This window comes from Vulpes lagopus, chromosome 20 (genome assembly GCF_018345385.1).
Source record: "Vulpes lagopus strain Blue_001 chromosome 20, ASM1834538v1, whole genome shotgun sequence".
NCBI classification, from domain to species: domain Eukaryota; kingdom Metazoa; phylum Chordata; class Mammalia; order Carnivora; family Canidae; genus Vulpes; species Vulpes lagopus.
The window spans coordinates 37,413,240-37,431,153 of NC_054843.1; the positions used below are offsets into that span (position 1 = coordinate 37,413,240).

General features: G+C 44.1%; 1 protein-coding gene across 3 annotated transcripts in view; it reads right to left on the reverse strand.

Annotated features, from left to right (window-relative positions):
* VGLL3 (vestigial like family member 3) overlaps positions 1 to 13,794 on the reverse strand; it is a 55,247-nt gene extending 41,453 nt beyond the window's left edge. For 2 of the 3 annotated variants that reach the window (XR_005984726.1, XM_041735037.1), the window contains exon 1: positions 13,422 to 13,794. Coding sequence is in view for 2 of the 3 variants with exons in the window: in XM_041735037.1 (XP_041590971.1) it covers positions 13,422 to 13,526 (105 nt within the window). In the remaining variant the exon portion in view is untranslated. The remainder of the gene's footprint in view (positions 1 to 13,421) is intronic. The other variant, XM_041735038.1, reaches the window with a different exon arrangement.
* Between the last annotated feature and the right edge of the window lie 4,120 nt (positions 13,795 to 17,914).

The following is a 17,914-nucleotide window of genomic DNA, read 5'->3' on the forward strand; positions in this document are numbered from 1 at the left end:
AAAACATACAATCATAGCTATAATAATCGTTAATAGATATGACATCAGGCACTCATAAAACTTTGAATTTACTACCTCATTTAATTTTTATAATTCTGTATTATCGTTATTATTACTATTTGTATTTTATAGGTGAAGAAACAAAGACACAGAGAAGTGAAGCAACTTGCCACAGATCACAGAGCGTAAGAGTGGTAGAGCCAGAACACATAATAAAAACACACAAGTATATTTATGTGTGTTTAGAAGGGGAGGGAAGGCATATTTATTGTGCGGGGAAAAAATCACCGAAATGATACGTTATTGTTTTCTGGCTGGTAAGTTTTGCAGTTGTTATTCCTGCTTTTCAATATTTCCAAATGTTTTTCATTGGGTATATATTATTTTTATAAGCAAAACTTCAATGTGAACTATATATATAAGACAATGCCAAAGATTATAAAACTTATGATCCTCATGATGAAATGAGCTATCATCTGTATATCTGAAAAATCTGATTCTTTGTTGTACCATTTTTACTTCAGAAAAAAGTGCATGCTGGCAAATGAATGTGAGTAGAAAAAAAATCAATCATTCTAGAATACTTAGTAAGCACACATAACATTTGCAAATGTTATCAAAACACATAACCCAGAGTCATATTCCTAATGTAATTACTAACTTCAAAAATCTATACCCCAAATTATAAATGCATCATTCAATAAATTGAACCTTTTCCCCCTAGCAATGAATATGTCATTCTTGTGTGAGGTGGGCCCTGAAATGTTCAGGCATATTATGAGCTGGTGGTTATTATGTAGGGGCTGTTATTTATAAACATATATATTACATTATATTGAAAATCTGTGCCAATGTGGTTATCACTTGTTGATGAATAGATAATTCATTCTTGTGAGTGGAATATGCCTCTTTGATGAATAGGCGATTGTAATGACTATGTGGTTATATTTATTACAATCTGTTTTGCACAGGTTTGAACATGTTTATATTTAACTTCAATAGTAAAAACACCACAGTAACAAAGGTTATGTATACAAATAAGAGGATTGAACTACATGGCCCCTAAAGTTATTCCTGACTTTAAATTCTATTACAGAATAAACAAATATTATAATTTATTAGTCAAATCACAGTATTTGACTATTTCTCTGTGTGCATGTATATTTATCTGAAGTTATGCCATTAAGCATATATACACACTCTCTGCCAAGTACTCCAACATATTAAAAAGAAGCACTTTTTTTACATAGGAAAGGAGTTAAAACTGATCTAGAGAGTGACTTCACTGTCCACTGGTGATCATTACTATCTCCGAAACTGATTTTTTTTTTCTCCCTGTTAATGTCTAGCTCAGCATCAGTTTGTGAGAGTCAGGTTTTGCATCTAATTGTTTCATTTGTTTAATTTTAACATTTATTCTTTAAAGGAAAGAGCTCTGGGATGTACTAATTATCCAAGGAAAGGCAATGTTTTATTTTATCCCAATTAGCAAATAACTCTTAGATGAAATAAAATTAAAGTTTTATATATACTTAAAAGATTTACAGCTACAAATATGGATATAAAGGTAGCATAGTGACCATGACCAATAATAGCAGTAATAAAATATCTTTATTAATTGATGGCAGTTGAATTTAACCTATAGATTTTCAATTTATTACACAATTTTCTAAATGCTATACAATTTCACGCTACTCTGTTTGACCAAGTGTTGAATGGTTGGATACAAATAAGTCTAAAATTTACATGTGAAAAATTCAATATGAAATGGGGAAAAAGCGAACAAAATCAGCCATTGTATCAAAATACCTTTTATTAGTCCATTTTCTAAAAATGATTCTCCTGTCTATGGATGCATTTATTCCCAATACCCTTATATTTCATAGATATGTAATATATGTCTGTATATACACATATGCTTTTACATAAATATATAGTGATATATTATTTCTTTTAATAGGAAAACACCTGTGATTTTATAAAAATATATGTATCCACTCTATTTAAATACAGTTTTTTGAATAAATATAAAAGATTTTTTTTTCCACTTCCAGCTCTTTAAGATAGGTCTTCTATTAAGTAAATAAATTTGCTTGGAGACTATCAAACAAATAAAATGGAGAGGGAGACTGTGATACACCTACCAATAAGCAGGATATAAGGCCTATCATTCTCTCATACTTTTTTCAGATAGAGTTGAGTCAATTTTTACAAATTATAGTGAACCAATTTATATATTTACATTTACCCCCCCACACACACACACACAGAGGCACACACATTTAGCTTCACCATCAATACACACTGGTCAACATAAGAATTCTAAAGTATTCAAATAGCCTGAAAGCTCCCTAAAATGCATACTTTTAATTTCATTGGAGAACAATATAAACAGAAAAGGCTACACATCATACATGTAACCTGAGTACATCAATGAAACCAGCAACAGATCAAGGAGAGCATCCTCAGTCCCCCAGAGGCCCCACTTCCTTCAGGCTACTCCCTCTTCAACAGCAACCACCACCCACACTTTCTATCAATGTCCATTAGCCACACGGTCTTTTGTACGTTACACAAATGGCCTGATACAGCTCTCACCCTTTTGCATCCGGCTTCTTTCACTCAATATCACGTTCGAGATTCACGCATGTTGTCTCATGTAGTTGTAGACTGCTGAATCTCATTGCTGTGTAGCCATCCATTTATCTACTGTACCTGTATCTACTTACAGGCATTTGGCCAGTTTCCAGATGTGGGCTATTATGAATGGTACTCCTATGAACATGTGAGTATGTTTTTTGATGAATATATGCCTGCATTTCTTTGGGGTATATAGTGAAGAGAAGACTGCTGGGTCACAGGTACGGATGGAGGTGGTTCACAGATAGTGCCAGTTTCCTCAAGTCACTTCAACCACCTGACACACGCGCTGCTAGTTGGTGAGAGTTCCTGTCGCTCGATATCCCTGTCAGCACTTGGTATTATGTGTCTTTTGTCAGTTTTTGCTCTCCTGATAGATATCCCGATTTTTTTAACTTTTTTTTTTCATTGAGGTGAAATTAACATAAAATGAACCTTTTGGAAGTGAATGATTCTGTGGCATTTAGTACATTGAGAATGTTATGCAACTACCACGTCTAGCTAATCCAAAACATCAACCCAAAAGGAAATCCTGTACCTATTAAGTATTAACTCCCTATTCTCTGGCTCCTCCCCATCAGTCCATGATAACCACCAACCACATTCTATCCCCATGAATTCATCTATCCTGGATATTTCATATAAATTGAATCATATGTATGTGACTGTTTTGCTTCTAGCACCTTGCTCTTAGCATGTTTTCAAGGTTGATTCACATTGTACCAGTACCTCATTCTTTTTATATATAGCTATATAGCTGAACAATATTTCATTGTATGTATATACCAGTTTGTTTATCCATGTATCCATAGATGGGCATTTGAGTCATATCCACCTTCTGGCTGCTGCAAATAGTGCTGTTATGAATACGTGTATACATGTATTTGGTTGCATACTTCTTTTCAGTTCTCTTGGGTAGGTATATGTGAGAGCTGGGTCATATGGTAACACTATGCTTAACTTATTAGGGACCTGCCAAACTGTTTCCACAGCAGCTGAAAAATTTTAGATTCCTACCAGCAATGTACTAGGGGTCCAATTTATTTACATCCCTTGGCAGAAAAGTAACACTTGTTATTTTCTGGACTTTAAAAAGAATTATTATTACAACTGTAGTCATCCTAGTGGGTATGAAGTGGTACCTCACTGTGGTTTTGATTTGCATTTCCCTAATGGCTAATGATGTTGAACAATTTGCATACATTTAAAAATATTAACTGTGAGTACAAAGAAAACAAGAACAAAATTTAAACAGCAATTGACTCATATGCTGACAATCACACCATCTTAATATTCTCCTCTATAGACTCCCAAGCCTTAGCTACTTTCCTATATCTACGCCTTGGTGCCTGTAAATCAATTCTTAACCTATTTTTAACTAAGTGAATTATTTATGTGCACTTTTGTCATATTCTGTATTCACTTGGTGTTTGCTCATTGGAATGAAACTTGCCTGGCATTACGTTCTTTCTTGAGAAAAATATATAACATCCAAAACGCTGAGATTTGAATAAATCTCAAATCATCAGAACCTAGACTTCCTGATTTGAGGTCAAAAGGCAATCTAGTTCATATTTTTGTTTTGTCAAAATGCACAATCCCTTCCTAAAAATACGCAAATCTCAGAAATGTTCATGCTTTTCTTGCGAGTCTCTGAAGAATTGTTAACCAAAATAAGGACGTCATAAGCAGGGACTTCAACACCTCCAAATTGGTTTATTTAGTGTACCTTAAGTGGCTTATCCCCATTTCAGAGTAATGACAATTTTCCCCCAGGCGAAATACCCCTGTGCTGCTGAAATCACAGCCACCTTCTCCTCCGAGAACTCACTCTCTAAGAAGAGAGGTCGCAGCAGAGCAGGGCAGCAAACCAGACCAGCCACCTCAGCCTTGGCCTCCAGCCTGGAGGTCCACAGGAACAAATGGTCACAGGGACATGCAGGCGGAAAGGGCTGCCTGACAACAGAGACTTCCACGTCAGGAGCCAAATACCACTAACTCCCCAAGGCTTACGCTTACAAAATGCCAAATGATTACTGTGCATATGTGGAAACTTCTTTTCTTAAAAAACTAAAAGTATTTTAATGAATCATTGGATATTTGGAAACAGCCCTTTTTTCATTCTTTTTTCTCTTTTCTTTTTTTCAATTTTACTGGCTCTCTTCTCTACATGCAAGGATTCTTTTATGTTCAAAGACACGGTTGGCACCTTTAAGAAAGGATCACCAGCCTGCAGTAAATGTTTCAAAGTGTGAAGTCCATAAAAGCAGCTGATTTGTTCTTGATCATATTTTTCCGAATTTACTTAGTAACAGATTTTTTTTTTTTAATATCTCAGAGAGACTTGAAATTTTGATCCTTAGCCTGCTTGGAAAAGGAGGAATCAGGTGAAGGGAGGATGGGTCAGGATGAAGAGCTATGCCACAGAACTTTTACACATAGTATTTTGCTTACCGCTCTCTCTCTCTCTCACACACACACACACACACACACACACAAATTTTTGTCCAAATCATTGTTTCCAGTGTACATATTCAAAAACTGAATAGCTTAGCTAAGATGATCTAGTAAATGGCAAAGGCAGGCTTAGAACCTATTTCTGTCTGACTACAAAGCATGAGCCAAGAAAATAGACGAAAGGAAACAAGATTCTATATATTTATTTTAATTGAAGAAATAAACAGAAGCCCACAATCAGCAAGGCATCAAAAGGCATCACATAACTAAGGAGAGCCAAAGTTACTTATAAGATCAAAAAAAAAAAAAAAAGAGATGTAAACATGTATCAGAATTACGGGCTGCACTGCTGTTCAATATATATATACATCTACATTAAACTGAAGTCTGTATCTAAAAAGATACTGTCCCCTTGGCAAGTCAGATACATAATACAATTGCCTCCATTTTTCTGGAAATCCTGTTCTGAAAATGTAAGCCGAGCCAATTTTGTGAGAAGCAGTCAGAACTTGAGATTCTGTTTGTTTTGTTTTTTTATTTTTCTTAACAGTAGAGAGGGACAAACCAAAAATAATATTAACTTGATCGGCTATTTTTGAACACACTTGCCTCTCAGTGATTCTGGTCATTATCAAGACTCAAACTCATCCTTTCCAAGGATAAAAAGCTTCCAGTTTTGAGGATGTTCAAAAAAAAAAAAATGTGCCACATGCTTAGAGAGATTTTCAAAATTTGCATTCCCAAAATACTTTAAGCAGTGATCACATCACAAGGGTATGCGTTCTCTCTTTAACTACTTTGAATGAAACAAGTTTCCAATGTGTGAATTTCTGATATGTCTTCATAATCCTATTACTAGACATAAGATATGACTTCATTTTTAAAAATTCATCTGTTATTCATCGAATTGCTAATTAACTCCTCTCTTCTATCAGTATCTGTGCAAAGACATGGAGCCACAAGATGAAAATCGTAGCCTATCACTGAACTCAAGCTGCTCATAGTTTGTTGGAAGAGCTTTGTACGATCAACAGTAAATAAGGAGAACCTCATAGTTTATCCATCTGGCCACTTGTCTAATTTCTCCAAGTAGCTAATACTTAAAAATTTTTAAATAAGAAAAGTAAAAAGGTATCATTAGGTAAATTACTTATTATTTCCTTGTTTCCAAGGAAATCTGGACAAGAAGGGAACACAACAGAAAGACAACTGGAATAGGAAGGAGGATTTGACCAAAATGAGTTCATGAGTCTGGGTAAGTCACCAAACTGTCTGGCCCCCAGCTTCCTCTTCTGAAAATGAGGAATTCTGAGACTTGATTATCTCAGAGGTCTCGTCCAACTCTATATCCTAATAAGCAACATGCTGGAGCTCTAGACAAATTCACACTTAATTTTGTTTCTTACGTTGGCCGCCTCTTCTGATTTTGTAGGACACTGGCCAAAAAAACTCTACAGACCATCGAAGACTAATTCATTTCTGGACACGGGTCATCTAGCCCAATTCCTAGGAATTTGTTTTGGTATATCCTTTATCTATGTTCATAGTAACAAGAAAGGATGCAACCTTCAACCCCTTCACCCCTCACTCCATCCCCCATGGACAAGTGTTTTGGCATACTAAAACAATATAATTCTACAAGAAGAGGACACCTGTTTAAGTCATTCTTTTCTTTCTTTTTCTTCCATTATACCAAAGCACAAGACAAATGAAAAATAGTCCAGTTACTCCAGTTCGGACCACACTTTTAAATTTTGGCATCAATCTGGTATCCACTGAAATATCTAGAAATATGGCATATATGACTCGTTGTTAGCAGCAGATGCTTGGGTCTACTTATTAAAGGCACTATTGGGTCTTCCTAAATGAATAGTTAAAGCAGAAAATTAGCTGCTTAAGAGCTGCTATTTGAAAGATTCAGGGCGAAGTTTTGCCCAAAATCATTTCCTTCACTGTGTCTGCCAGAACCTGAAATTCAAGTATCAGACAGCTTTTGTTTCTTGAATTAAAATATTTTTCTGGAAAAAAAATAAAATAAAATATTTTTCTGGAGATAATACCTTAAATGATTATCTATTACTAGATGAATAAGTTTGGGATTTTTTTTTTAAGCTAGCTGGAAACAGGGCCTATGGATATAAGATCCAACTTTAGCACCCATGTTTTAGAATGACAGACAACAAGACTGGATGCACAAGTTTGCTTTAGGATCTGCCCTGAGCGTCCTGAGCATAATATTTTTAGTCTCATTGAACAGTTCCCTTTGCACAGAAGGATACAAGACAGAAATATATATACTACCCGAAGAGGTCAGTTCAGCATCTTTGCTATCACCTAAAGAGTCACTGTGCACGACTGTAAGCTTCTACCCTCTGAACACCTCGTTTCCTTTGCTGCCATTCCCTACTTCGTGAGATGGGAGACTTTATTAAGTACTGGGTGAAGCAGGCCTTCTTTGCATTTGTCCAAAATACCTCTTCCTTTCCAAAGAGTGTCACTTTGTCTTGGCATTTGGTTTCCTGGTCAACATATCTTCACTATGCATGGTTTTATGAATTCCAAGCCTTCCTTTCTATCCTTATTGTAATCTCTCTTCTGGTTGACTACCAGAGACAACAGTTTAGTTTAGTTATTTTAAAGTTTAATTTTTTTCTTTAGTTTTGAATTTTCTGGCTGGGAAGTTATTGGGAGCACAAAACTCTGGGGCACATTAAGCTTCTAAGCCTCTGCAGTCAGGTTAAATTCTGTAGTGTGGAAGCACAGGGGCTGTTCTTTCTCAAAGAAGTCCTGTATGAATTCTCTTATAAATCCACATACGTCCTTGCTTACAGTTGCAAGAAATTTGGAGCTTCCACCTTAAATAAATTGGCTGTGCACTGAAACTACTTACGATATAATTGTATTCCTTCCATTTAATGAATTTAAACTTACGTTGGAGTAACAGTAATATATGCGGCACTTAAAGCTGACTGTTAATACCACTTCCTGAAGATGATTTTAAAATAAATAAATGTTCATTTGCTAAGTGGATATTTAGCCCTCATCAACAAAGGACGCAGAATGGATAGCAAGAGTCATCAGCATAATACAAATGCTTTCAAAAGGACTTTGGAATGCCTAAACTAAAAAAGTACACTACCAAGGCCTTGGAAAGAATTTCAGGCTCCAAGGCCAAAGAATCTACTGCATATTAATCTTCTTTATCAAAAAGTTGATTTGGAGCATTAAAGACAAAAATAAGCCTATTGTGCAATAGTAAAAGGAAAAAAAAAGGTTGGGAGACTGCATGGCACGGTGGAAAGATGGGGAGCAGGGGATTTGGTAGTCCTAATTTTGTCACCAATGAGCTCTTAAATCTTTGGCTAGCCACTTCATCCCTGTAAGCATCCATTTTCCCATTTGCAAAAGGAGGGGGGTTGAAGTATGTTTTTTCAGGGTGTCTTCTTCGACAAAAAATAAAAAAAAAATTAGAAAGCTTTTTATGACCTAACCAAAGTGGCAAAGTCCAGAGAAATAGTTTGAAAATAGTTCTACCTCCTAAAAGCATCTGATTCTTTTAAGTGAAAGCATGCAGACAGATTCACCCACCCAGCTGTCACCCCTGAAGAGGACACAGTAAATATGCTCTAACTTACATGAAATCCAAAGTGTAATTGTTAAGAACCCCTATGCACAATTAGAAAACTGGAGATTTTGTTTTCTGTTTTCACCACCTCATCAACAAACTACACCATTCTGAAAGCTTTAAGTACCTTTCTACTGTTGACATTTTGAGTAAATGGGGGGGGGCAGTTTCAGACAATAACAGACTGTCTATATTTAAGATGAGAAGTCCCCTGGGTATGAAGGGAATCTATGATTTCATTTCATATCATTTCCCTCAATTTTTCCTGACACATACTTGGAAATTTCTTTCTCTTAGTTCCTACTGTCACTGTTAGAATACAAGCACATTCCTTTCTGGACACGTTCTGCAGTGTCATCATGCCTTTGGAGTGTGTGCTGAGAGACTAAGTCAAGAGTTCTCTTGAGGAGATGTTAGAGAGATGGTGGGCATGGGGACCAGGGAGCTTAGCATCTCAGCCGATCCTGGCTGGCTAAAGCACACTGTGAGACTTACAGCCATGCAATTTCCAGGCATTAATGTCAGGGACTATAAAATGTTCTCTGCAGACATCCTTACACATCATTTTGCTTCATGAGCCTACTGTATGCCTAAGTAACACATCACAGTACACCCTGGTATACATACAGTTAACTATGTCTTTAAAACACCAACCTACTACCCATCTACAATGCATAATATGCTTGACGAAAATCTGAACTTAAAATTCCAACTGCACACTTGTGCTTTTAAGGGAAAAGCAGAGTACACATGCCTGGAATACGGTGCTCTACTATTTCAAGAATAATTTTCAGCTATATGATCATACATGAAAAAGGAAAAATATACCTACGTATAAAATCCATCCCATTATGCTATACTTACTTAAAACGACTTCTGAGCTATACAAATTTGAGGGGGGGAAAATAAGTTCAAAGATACACCACTACAATTGATTACAGAAGTAATACAAAGCTGAAATGCTCTCTCTTCTAACATTTTATCAGTGACCATTAAACCTTCTTTATAACTCTCAACTTTTTTTGCTATTCTTTTTTCTGCTCAACAAATCAGTTTTTCAAATGCAGTAAGGAGTGGTAGCCTTTATTTTTGTCTCCCAGGCAAGATGCTATTAGGGGTCACTTCCCATGGACAGAGAAAACAATCTTCATGGATAATAATGATAAAACCTTATGGAATGCAAAAACAACCAAAATATGTATTCTCGGATGACTGCAGTAGGGCCAAGTCAATACTAGTCCCATTTCACCCACGCATCACATAGCCTATAAATGCTGTCAGCCTGATAAGAATTTCCTGATTTACTCTTTTTTCCAATAGAAAATATAGGTCATCAAAATAAACTCCTGACAGTAAAAGAACAGTAGTTACACTATCAAGTCCCTTTATTTCGCTAGCCAGTTATAGTCAGTTACCTTACTTAACAACAACAGAAAAAGTGACCTCCAACAAGCCATTTTAGTAAAGGGAACATGAAAATTTCCAAGCACATCTCTCAGCTAAGTTCTTAGAGTCAACTCAGTCTAATTATGTACTCGAAAGACACCTATGGAACCCTAAAGTGTGGCAAAGTTGATATTCACTAGTAGCGCAGCTCACAACGTGGACAATTCAAGCAAAAAGGAAAGTTCATTCTTCAGTTTGTGGATGGTCTTAGCAAAAGAGTGAAATTTGGGGATTAAGTTGCAGCGCTATTAAAAAATTAGAGTACTAGAGTCATTTCTTACTGACAACTGAATTTTATGACTAGTAATTTATAATTTTTCTGATGCTGAATTTTATTTTCTACTTCAAGAGTATTACAACCCTAACCTCCACCACGGATTCATATATTAATGGAATTATTTTCACAATTCTATAGAACAAAACATAACTTCTATAGTTCAAGTTATTTTTTAAGGGAAAAATACTTGTCTGCCTGCTTAGTAATTTTGAGTCTGTTGCTTGTCCACATTCCAATTGACAATGGAAAGCCTCTACAGTCTCTGAGATGGAGAAAGGAAGGGAGGTAATACGATGGTTCATCTGGGACTGAGTGTTTATAAAACACATAATAATGATATCAGGAATCTCTTTGCCTCACTTGCCTAATTTGTACCTAAACAGGTTTTCTCCATTACTTAATACCATTTATACTTAAAATAAAAAAAAGCAAGCAGCATAACCAAAATGTTTAAATCTATCACCTTTGACCATAAATTACAAAATACTTTCCCATTTCTCTTTCCTAAAAGTAATCTTGCTTTCAAATGCTAAAGCTTCTGAATATTAAAAAGAAAAGAAAAAAAAAGAAAACAAAAGAAAAAAGAAAAGAAAAGAAAAGAAAATAGCAATAAAGTGGGGCTCCTTCCTCTTTTGTTCTACTTGGTCCTGTTAAGGTTATACTGTTTAGCAGCTAACTCTGGGGCATGTACTTTGCTCCAGAATCAGCTGAATTTTAGAGTCCCTAAATTCTAAACTGAAGTTATGATTTCTTTTCAAAGAGTAGCGCTACAAATCTAAGCCAAGAAACAGGTAAAGGGAATACAGAGATCAAAATTAATTATATAAATTATAATAAAGAGCCAAACCCTTAAGACTACAATAAAATATAGTTTCTAAGAAATTTTTAAGAAGCCAGTCAACAAATTCTGTCGATGGTGACTTCCAAGCTGTATCTAGTTCCCTGCTAAGTGTCTCCACCTCGGAGTGCATGACTCGTACTTTCTCTCTCACCAAATTCACCGCCGCCGTCCCGGACTCCTGAGGACCCTACTCCGTGCAGGCTGGTGCGCCCTGTACCCTGTACCCGCACACCCGCACCTGCCGTGACAGCACTCCCTAAGCTCACACTCTGCACTCCCTAAGCTCACACTCTGCACTCCCTAAGCTCACACTCTGCACTCCCTAAGCGCACACTCAGCCCTCCCTAAGCGCACACTCAGCCCTCCCTAAGCTCACACTCTGCACTCCCTAAGCTCACACTCTGCACTCCCTAAGCGCACACTCAGCCCTCCCTAAGCTCACACTCTGCACTCCCTAAGCTCACACTCTGCACTCCCTAAGCGCACACTCAGCCCTCCCTAAGCGCACACTCTGCACTCCCTAAGCTCACACTCTGCACTCCCTAAGCGCACACTCAGCCCTCCCTAAGCGCACACTCTGCACTCCCTAAGCTCACTCTCTGCAGTCCCTAAGCGCACACTCAGCCCTCCCTAAGCGCACACTCAGCCCTCCCTAAGCGCACACTCTGCACTTCCTAAGCGCACACTGCACTCCCTAAGCGCACACTCAGCCCTCCCTAAGCGCACACTCAGCCCTCCCTAAGCGCACACTCTGCACTCCCTAAGCGCACACTCAGCCCTCCCTAAGCTCACTCTCTGCAGTCCCTAAGCTCACTCTCTGCAGTCCCTAAGCGCACACTCAGCCCTCCCTAAGCTCACTCTCTGCAGTCCCTAAGCGCACACTCAGCCCTCCCTAAGCGCACACTCAGCCCTCCCTAAGCGCACACTCTGCACTCCCTAAGCGCACACTCTGCACTCCCTAAGCTCACACTCAGCCCTCCCTAAGCGCACACTCTGCACTCCCTAAGCGCACACTCTGCAGTCCCTAAGCGCACACTCTGCACTCCCTAAGCGCACACTCAGCCCTCCCTAAGCGCACACTCTGCACTCCCTAAGCTCACTCTCTGCAGTCCCTAAGCGCACACTCAGCCCTCCCTAAGCGCACACTCTGCACTCCCTAAGCGCACACTCTGCACTCCCTAAGCGCACACTCTGCACTCCCTAAGCTCACTCTCTGCAGTCCCTAAGCGCACACTCAGCCCTCCCTAAGCGCACACTCTGCACTCCCTAAGCGCACACTCTGCACTCCCTAAGCGCACACTCTGCACTCCCTAAGCTCACTCTCTGCAGTCCCTAAGCGCACACTCAGCCCTCCCTAAGCGCACACTCTGCACTCCCTAAGCGCGGCGCACACTCTGCTGGTGCCCGAGGAACGTCCAGGCCCAGTGCCAGGCCGCCCACACCGAAGCCCCTTCCCGGGGGGCTCTATCATCTTCCTGGCTCTGGAGCCCTCGGGCCCACACGCTGTCGTCTCAGCGGGGTGAGGTCCACCACCTGGTGGCCTGAGGCCACCTCTCGGGTGGGGACACGCGTCTAGCGGCCTCAGCCGTAACCCCTCTGCGACGGGCTGGAATGAAGCGTGAACGAGGAGGTCCGGGGTCAGCTCCAGCCGCCGAGTCACCCCCGGGGCCCGGCGCCGGCCCCGCTCCCGAGCAGCCCGGGCGGCCTCCCCTGGGCCGGCGACACGGTCCGTCCTCTTAGACAGGAAAGCCCTGAAACACTCCGCCTCCGCGAGGAAAGGACACCCGATACGGAGGAAGTTTACTCACAGGCTCCCAAGGCGGACGCCCCGGAGAGTCCGAGAGCCGAGCCCAAGGAGCCAGCACGGCGGCCCCGCGGGGCGGCCCGGGGCTTCGGCGGCAGCGGCTGGCGGAGCCCGGCCAGGGTGGCCCCGGCTGCACCGCCCGCCCGCGGCCCTTCCCCGTCCGCGTCCGCACTGAGCAGCCGCCGGCCGCGGGGCGCTCCCGCACGCCCCGAGCATCCTCCGCGCCCCGCGGCCGGCGGGACGTCGCCCGAGTCCCCGGCGCGCACTCCCGGGCCCCGCCCCGCCCCGCCCCGCCCCGCCCCGCGGGCTGCCGGCCCCGCCGCGGACTCACCTGCCCGCCAGGTCGGGGCGCCGGGGCGTGGCGGGGCGCGGGGGCGGCCGGGCGCTGGGGCGCTGCATGCGGCTGCGGGTGGTGCATCAGCCCCGCGCAACTCATGGCAGCCGGGGCAGCGGCGGGCTCCGAGCTGCCGCCGCGGGGGTCGCTGCTCCTGCCGCCGCGGCGGCGAAGGCGGGTCCTCGGCGGCCGCGGGCTCCGCGCGGGGCGCGGGCGCGGGCGGGGGCGGCAGGCGGCGGGGGCCCGTGCGCGGGCACCTTCATCTTCAGCCCCTCCGGGGGCCCGGCCCGCCGCGCGGCGTGGGCGTCACGGGAGGCGGCGGGGGCGCCGCTCAGCCCCGCACACGCGCGCCCCACGCCCGGGGCTCCTGCTGCCGCCAGAGCCCACGGCGGGGCGGGGCGGGCGGAGCGGGGCGGGGCGGATTGGAGCGGCGCGAGGCCCTCCCGCCTCCCCGCGGTGGGACGGGGTGGGACGGGGTGGGACGCGGTGGGACGGGGTGGGACGGGGTGGGACGCGGTGGGTCGCGGTGGGACGGGGTGGGACGGGGTGGGCCGCGGTGGGCCGCGGTGGGCCGCGGTGGGCCGCGGTGGGACGCGGTGGACGGGGTGGGACGGGGTGGGACGCGGTGGGACGCGGTGGGACGGGGTGGGACGTGGTGGGTCGCGGTGGACGCGGTGGGTCGCGGTGGGACGCGGTGGGACGGGGTGGGACGGGGTGGGTCGCGGTGGGACGGGGTGGGCGCGCGGTGGGACGGGGTGGACGCGGTGGGTCGCGGTGGGACGCGGTGGGACGGGGTGGGACGGGGGGTCGCGGTGGGTCGCGGTGGGTCGCGGTGGGACGGGGTGGGCCGCGGTGGGACGCGGTGGGACGCGGTGGGACGGGGTGGGACGCGGTGGGACGGGGTGGGACGCGGTGGGACGCGGTGGGTCGCGGTGGGTCGGGGTGGGACGGGGTGGGACGGGGTGGGCCACGGTGGGCCGGGGTGGGCCGGGGTGGGTCGCGGTGGGACGCGGTGGGTCGCGGTGGGACGCGGTGGGACGCGGTGGGTCGCGGTGGGACGCGGTGGGACGGGGTGGGACGCGGTGGGACGCGGTGGGTCGCGGTGGGACGCGGTGGGTCGCGGTGGGTCGGGGTGGGACGGGGTGGGACGCGGTGGGACGGGGTGGGACGCGGTGGGACGCGGTGGGTCGCGGTGGGACGCGGTGGGACGGGGTGGGACGCGGTGGGACGGGGTGGGACGGGGTGGGCCGCGGTGGGCCGGGGTGGGACGCGGTGGGACGGGGTGGGACGGGGTGGGTCGCGGTGGGTCGCGGTGGGACGCGGTGGGACGCGGTGGGTCGCGGTGGGTCGGGGTGGGACAGGGTGGGACGCGGTGGGACGGGGTGGGACGGGGTGGGCCGCGGTGGGCCGGGGTGGGCCGGGGTGGGACGCGGTGGGACGCGGTGGGTCGCGGTGGGACGCGGTGGGACGCGGTGGGTCGCGGTGGGACGCGGTGGGATGGGGTGGGACGCGGTGGGACGGGGTGGGACGAGGTGGGACGGGGTGGGTCGCGGTGGGTCGGGGTGGGTCGGGGTGGGCCGCGGTGGGACGCGGTGGGACGCGGTGGGACGCGGCGGGGGGGGGCTGCGGGCGCGGGGGCCGGGCACACCCACGCCGACACCCGCCTCAGCGAAGGCCCCTGCGCCAAGAGCTAAAGCGGGACCCGCGCAAAATGAAACCGGGGCTAGCCCGCGCCACACACGTCCCAAGTGAAAGGGGACTCCACTACACGGACGCGCAAGCCAGGCAGGTGCCGCGGCTCCCCAAGAATGACCTCGGCTCTAAGTCTACACCTTCAGGGTTAGGACACTTGAGGGACGTCGACCTTTCCTGGCCCTTCCCACCTGGTTCGCACAGAGTAACAGACAATAACAGCTGCTCAAACCCATTCAGCTACTACAGGTTGATCTATTTGCAAGTGGTTTATAATCCGCCCCCCCCCCCGCCAAAATAAATCCCTTTGTACGAATATGACTTTATTTTTATGTAATCAGGTAAAGTAGCAAAGAATTATTTTCTGAATAAGCAAACTCTTTGAAGTTTAACAAGTATGTCTTGTTTCTTTACTTTCAGAGACTATCTTTTGCCTGAGACAAAGTCAATCGGGATGTCACATGTACTGATGTTAGGGATTGAATTGTCTCTCTCCAAAATTCTTATGTTGAAGTCTAATTGCCAACGTGACTGTTTGGAGACAGGGCCTATTAGGAGGTAATTAAGATTAAATGAGGTCATAACTGGAGTCCTAACCTAAAACTGGTAGCCTTATAGAAGAGGAGGTGACAGTACGGATGGCTGTCTGCAGTGGTACAGAGGAAAGGCTTTATGACAGCCAGTCATACGCAGCCAGGTGCAGTCTATAAGCCAGGAAGACACATCTCACTAGAAACTAGCCTTGAGGGCAGCATGACATTGGACTTTTAGCCTCCAAAGCTGTCAGAAAGTAAATTTCTGTCGTTCAAGGCACCCAGTCCTGTGTTTTTTGTTATGGCATCCCTAGCAGACTCATAGACATATACACTATTAATAAATTGCTAATCTTGATAGGAATGTGTATGTGTGATACATGACTATACGGACTCACATACATAAATGCATGTATATTCACACACATATACACTTATACAAATACAGGAACTATAGTAGTTGACAGGAACTCTTTGCTACTCAAAACAGCTCCTATTCACTCATTTATTCTTTCATCCATTGAATATTAAAAACATACTAATTAAGGGCTTTCACAGTTTGGATTTTGTGCTTTTTGTAATGAGGAGGTATTCTTATCAATAAGACATATGAAATTATTTGAAATGTTTATCGCTCTCTTTTCAAAAAATGACATCCTCTGGTCACCCTTTCCTGTGTTCCAGATTCATCTATTTGGCTTCTACTAAATGTTTCCATAGGAACTTTAGTCATGATAGCACTGATATTTTCCCACAGCCCCACCTGATCCTCCTTTTTTAATTTCCAGCTCAGATATTAAAACTCCCATCTACCAATTGCCAAGCTAGAAATGATCAGACACTTCTTTCTTCTTTTTACAGTCCCTACGTCGGGTCTTAGAGTCCACTTGATTCCAACTTTTACACTTCTGATTCTCTTCCTTCATCTTCTTCTCTCTGCTGCTATAACCCTTAGTTCACACAGCATCTTTCATCCAGACTCCTGCAGAGGCTTCTTCCTGATTTCCAAACCCCAGGTTGAACCCTCTTCTGATCCATTCTTCACACAGTTTATCCCCCTACTATTTTCTGTCCCAACCACTGCAGATCCAACAGAGTAATAATGTTTTATCCCTCTTTAAAAAACTTTTGTAATATCTCCCACAGTCCCAAGTCTTGAACCTTCAAATTCTGGTCCCTGCCTATGTCACCAACTTATATAACTATCTATTCAGCCATGTGCATTGAACCTCCCTTTCCAGGAAAGAGCCTGGTGTCTCCTATGACCTTCCTTTTTTTATGCATGACCAGAAGTTCTGCACCAACACATTCTACCTTCTTCACTTGTTACCTCCTTTTTGTTTTTTAGGGAATCATCTTCCAAAACATCTACTGAAGACTAGCTTTGATGCCTCTACTCTCAGCAACTCCACCATACCAACTACTTGATCTGAAATTGTATATTTGCTTTTTCCGCCCCCCGACATGACCATGGCCACTTGAGAGTGGGGACTGTGTTTTTTTTTTAATCTGTGAATCTCAATCATATAATGCCTGGCTTAATAAGCATTCATTGAAGAGTATTTTTAAAAGGAGTAAAAAACATTCTTCAAGGGGCTTAAAACCTCGTGGAGGATCCACGCCCATCAGTGAAGGTCATAATTCAGAACATGGGGTTTCAGATCTTGCATCAGGATTTCCACATCAGAACGAGAAGATCCTTGTGAGATGAGAAACTTTTGGACCTGGAGTGGAAAGTGACTAAATTAGGCCACAAAGCTAGTTTGCAAGGGCACCCTTTCCTCTATTGCAAGCCTCCTGTTTTAAACACTTAACACTTCCAACTATATCTCCAAATAACTTAATTATCTGCAGCTCATTGTTTTTAGTATAATTATGTGTTCAATGTATCTCCCACAATGGACTTGCAGAGAACATTTAAATGGGAATGCATAGTCCACATTTAGAAGATGTTCAGTATATATCTGTTGACTTAGAAAATGAAGCCAAAACTAAATCCAAAATGTCCATACGCCCAATTTCTGCATCTTCCTTGTTCCCCATATGGCCTCCAGTATGTTGAAAATATTTATTATATGACAAAGATGTAGTTCTTGGACACTAATAAGTCATGGACTCAAAAGCCTGGAGGTATTTGGCAAAATCATTCTATAATGAAGTATCTTTATTTTGATACCTTTCCATTTGTATATTGTACTGATGGGGAAAAAATGAGAGACTAACAAAAAATTCTGCACAGAATTAGAATCTAGGAGAGACATGGAC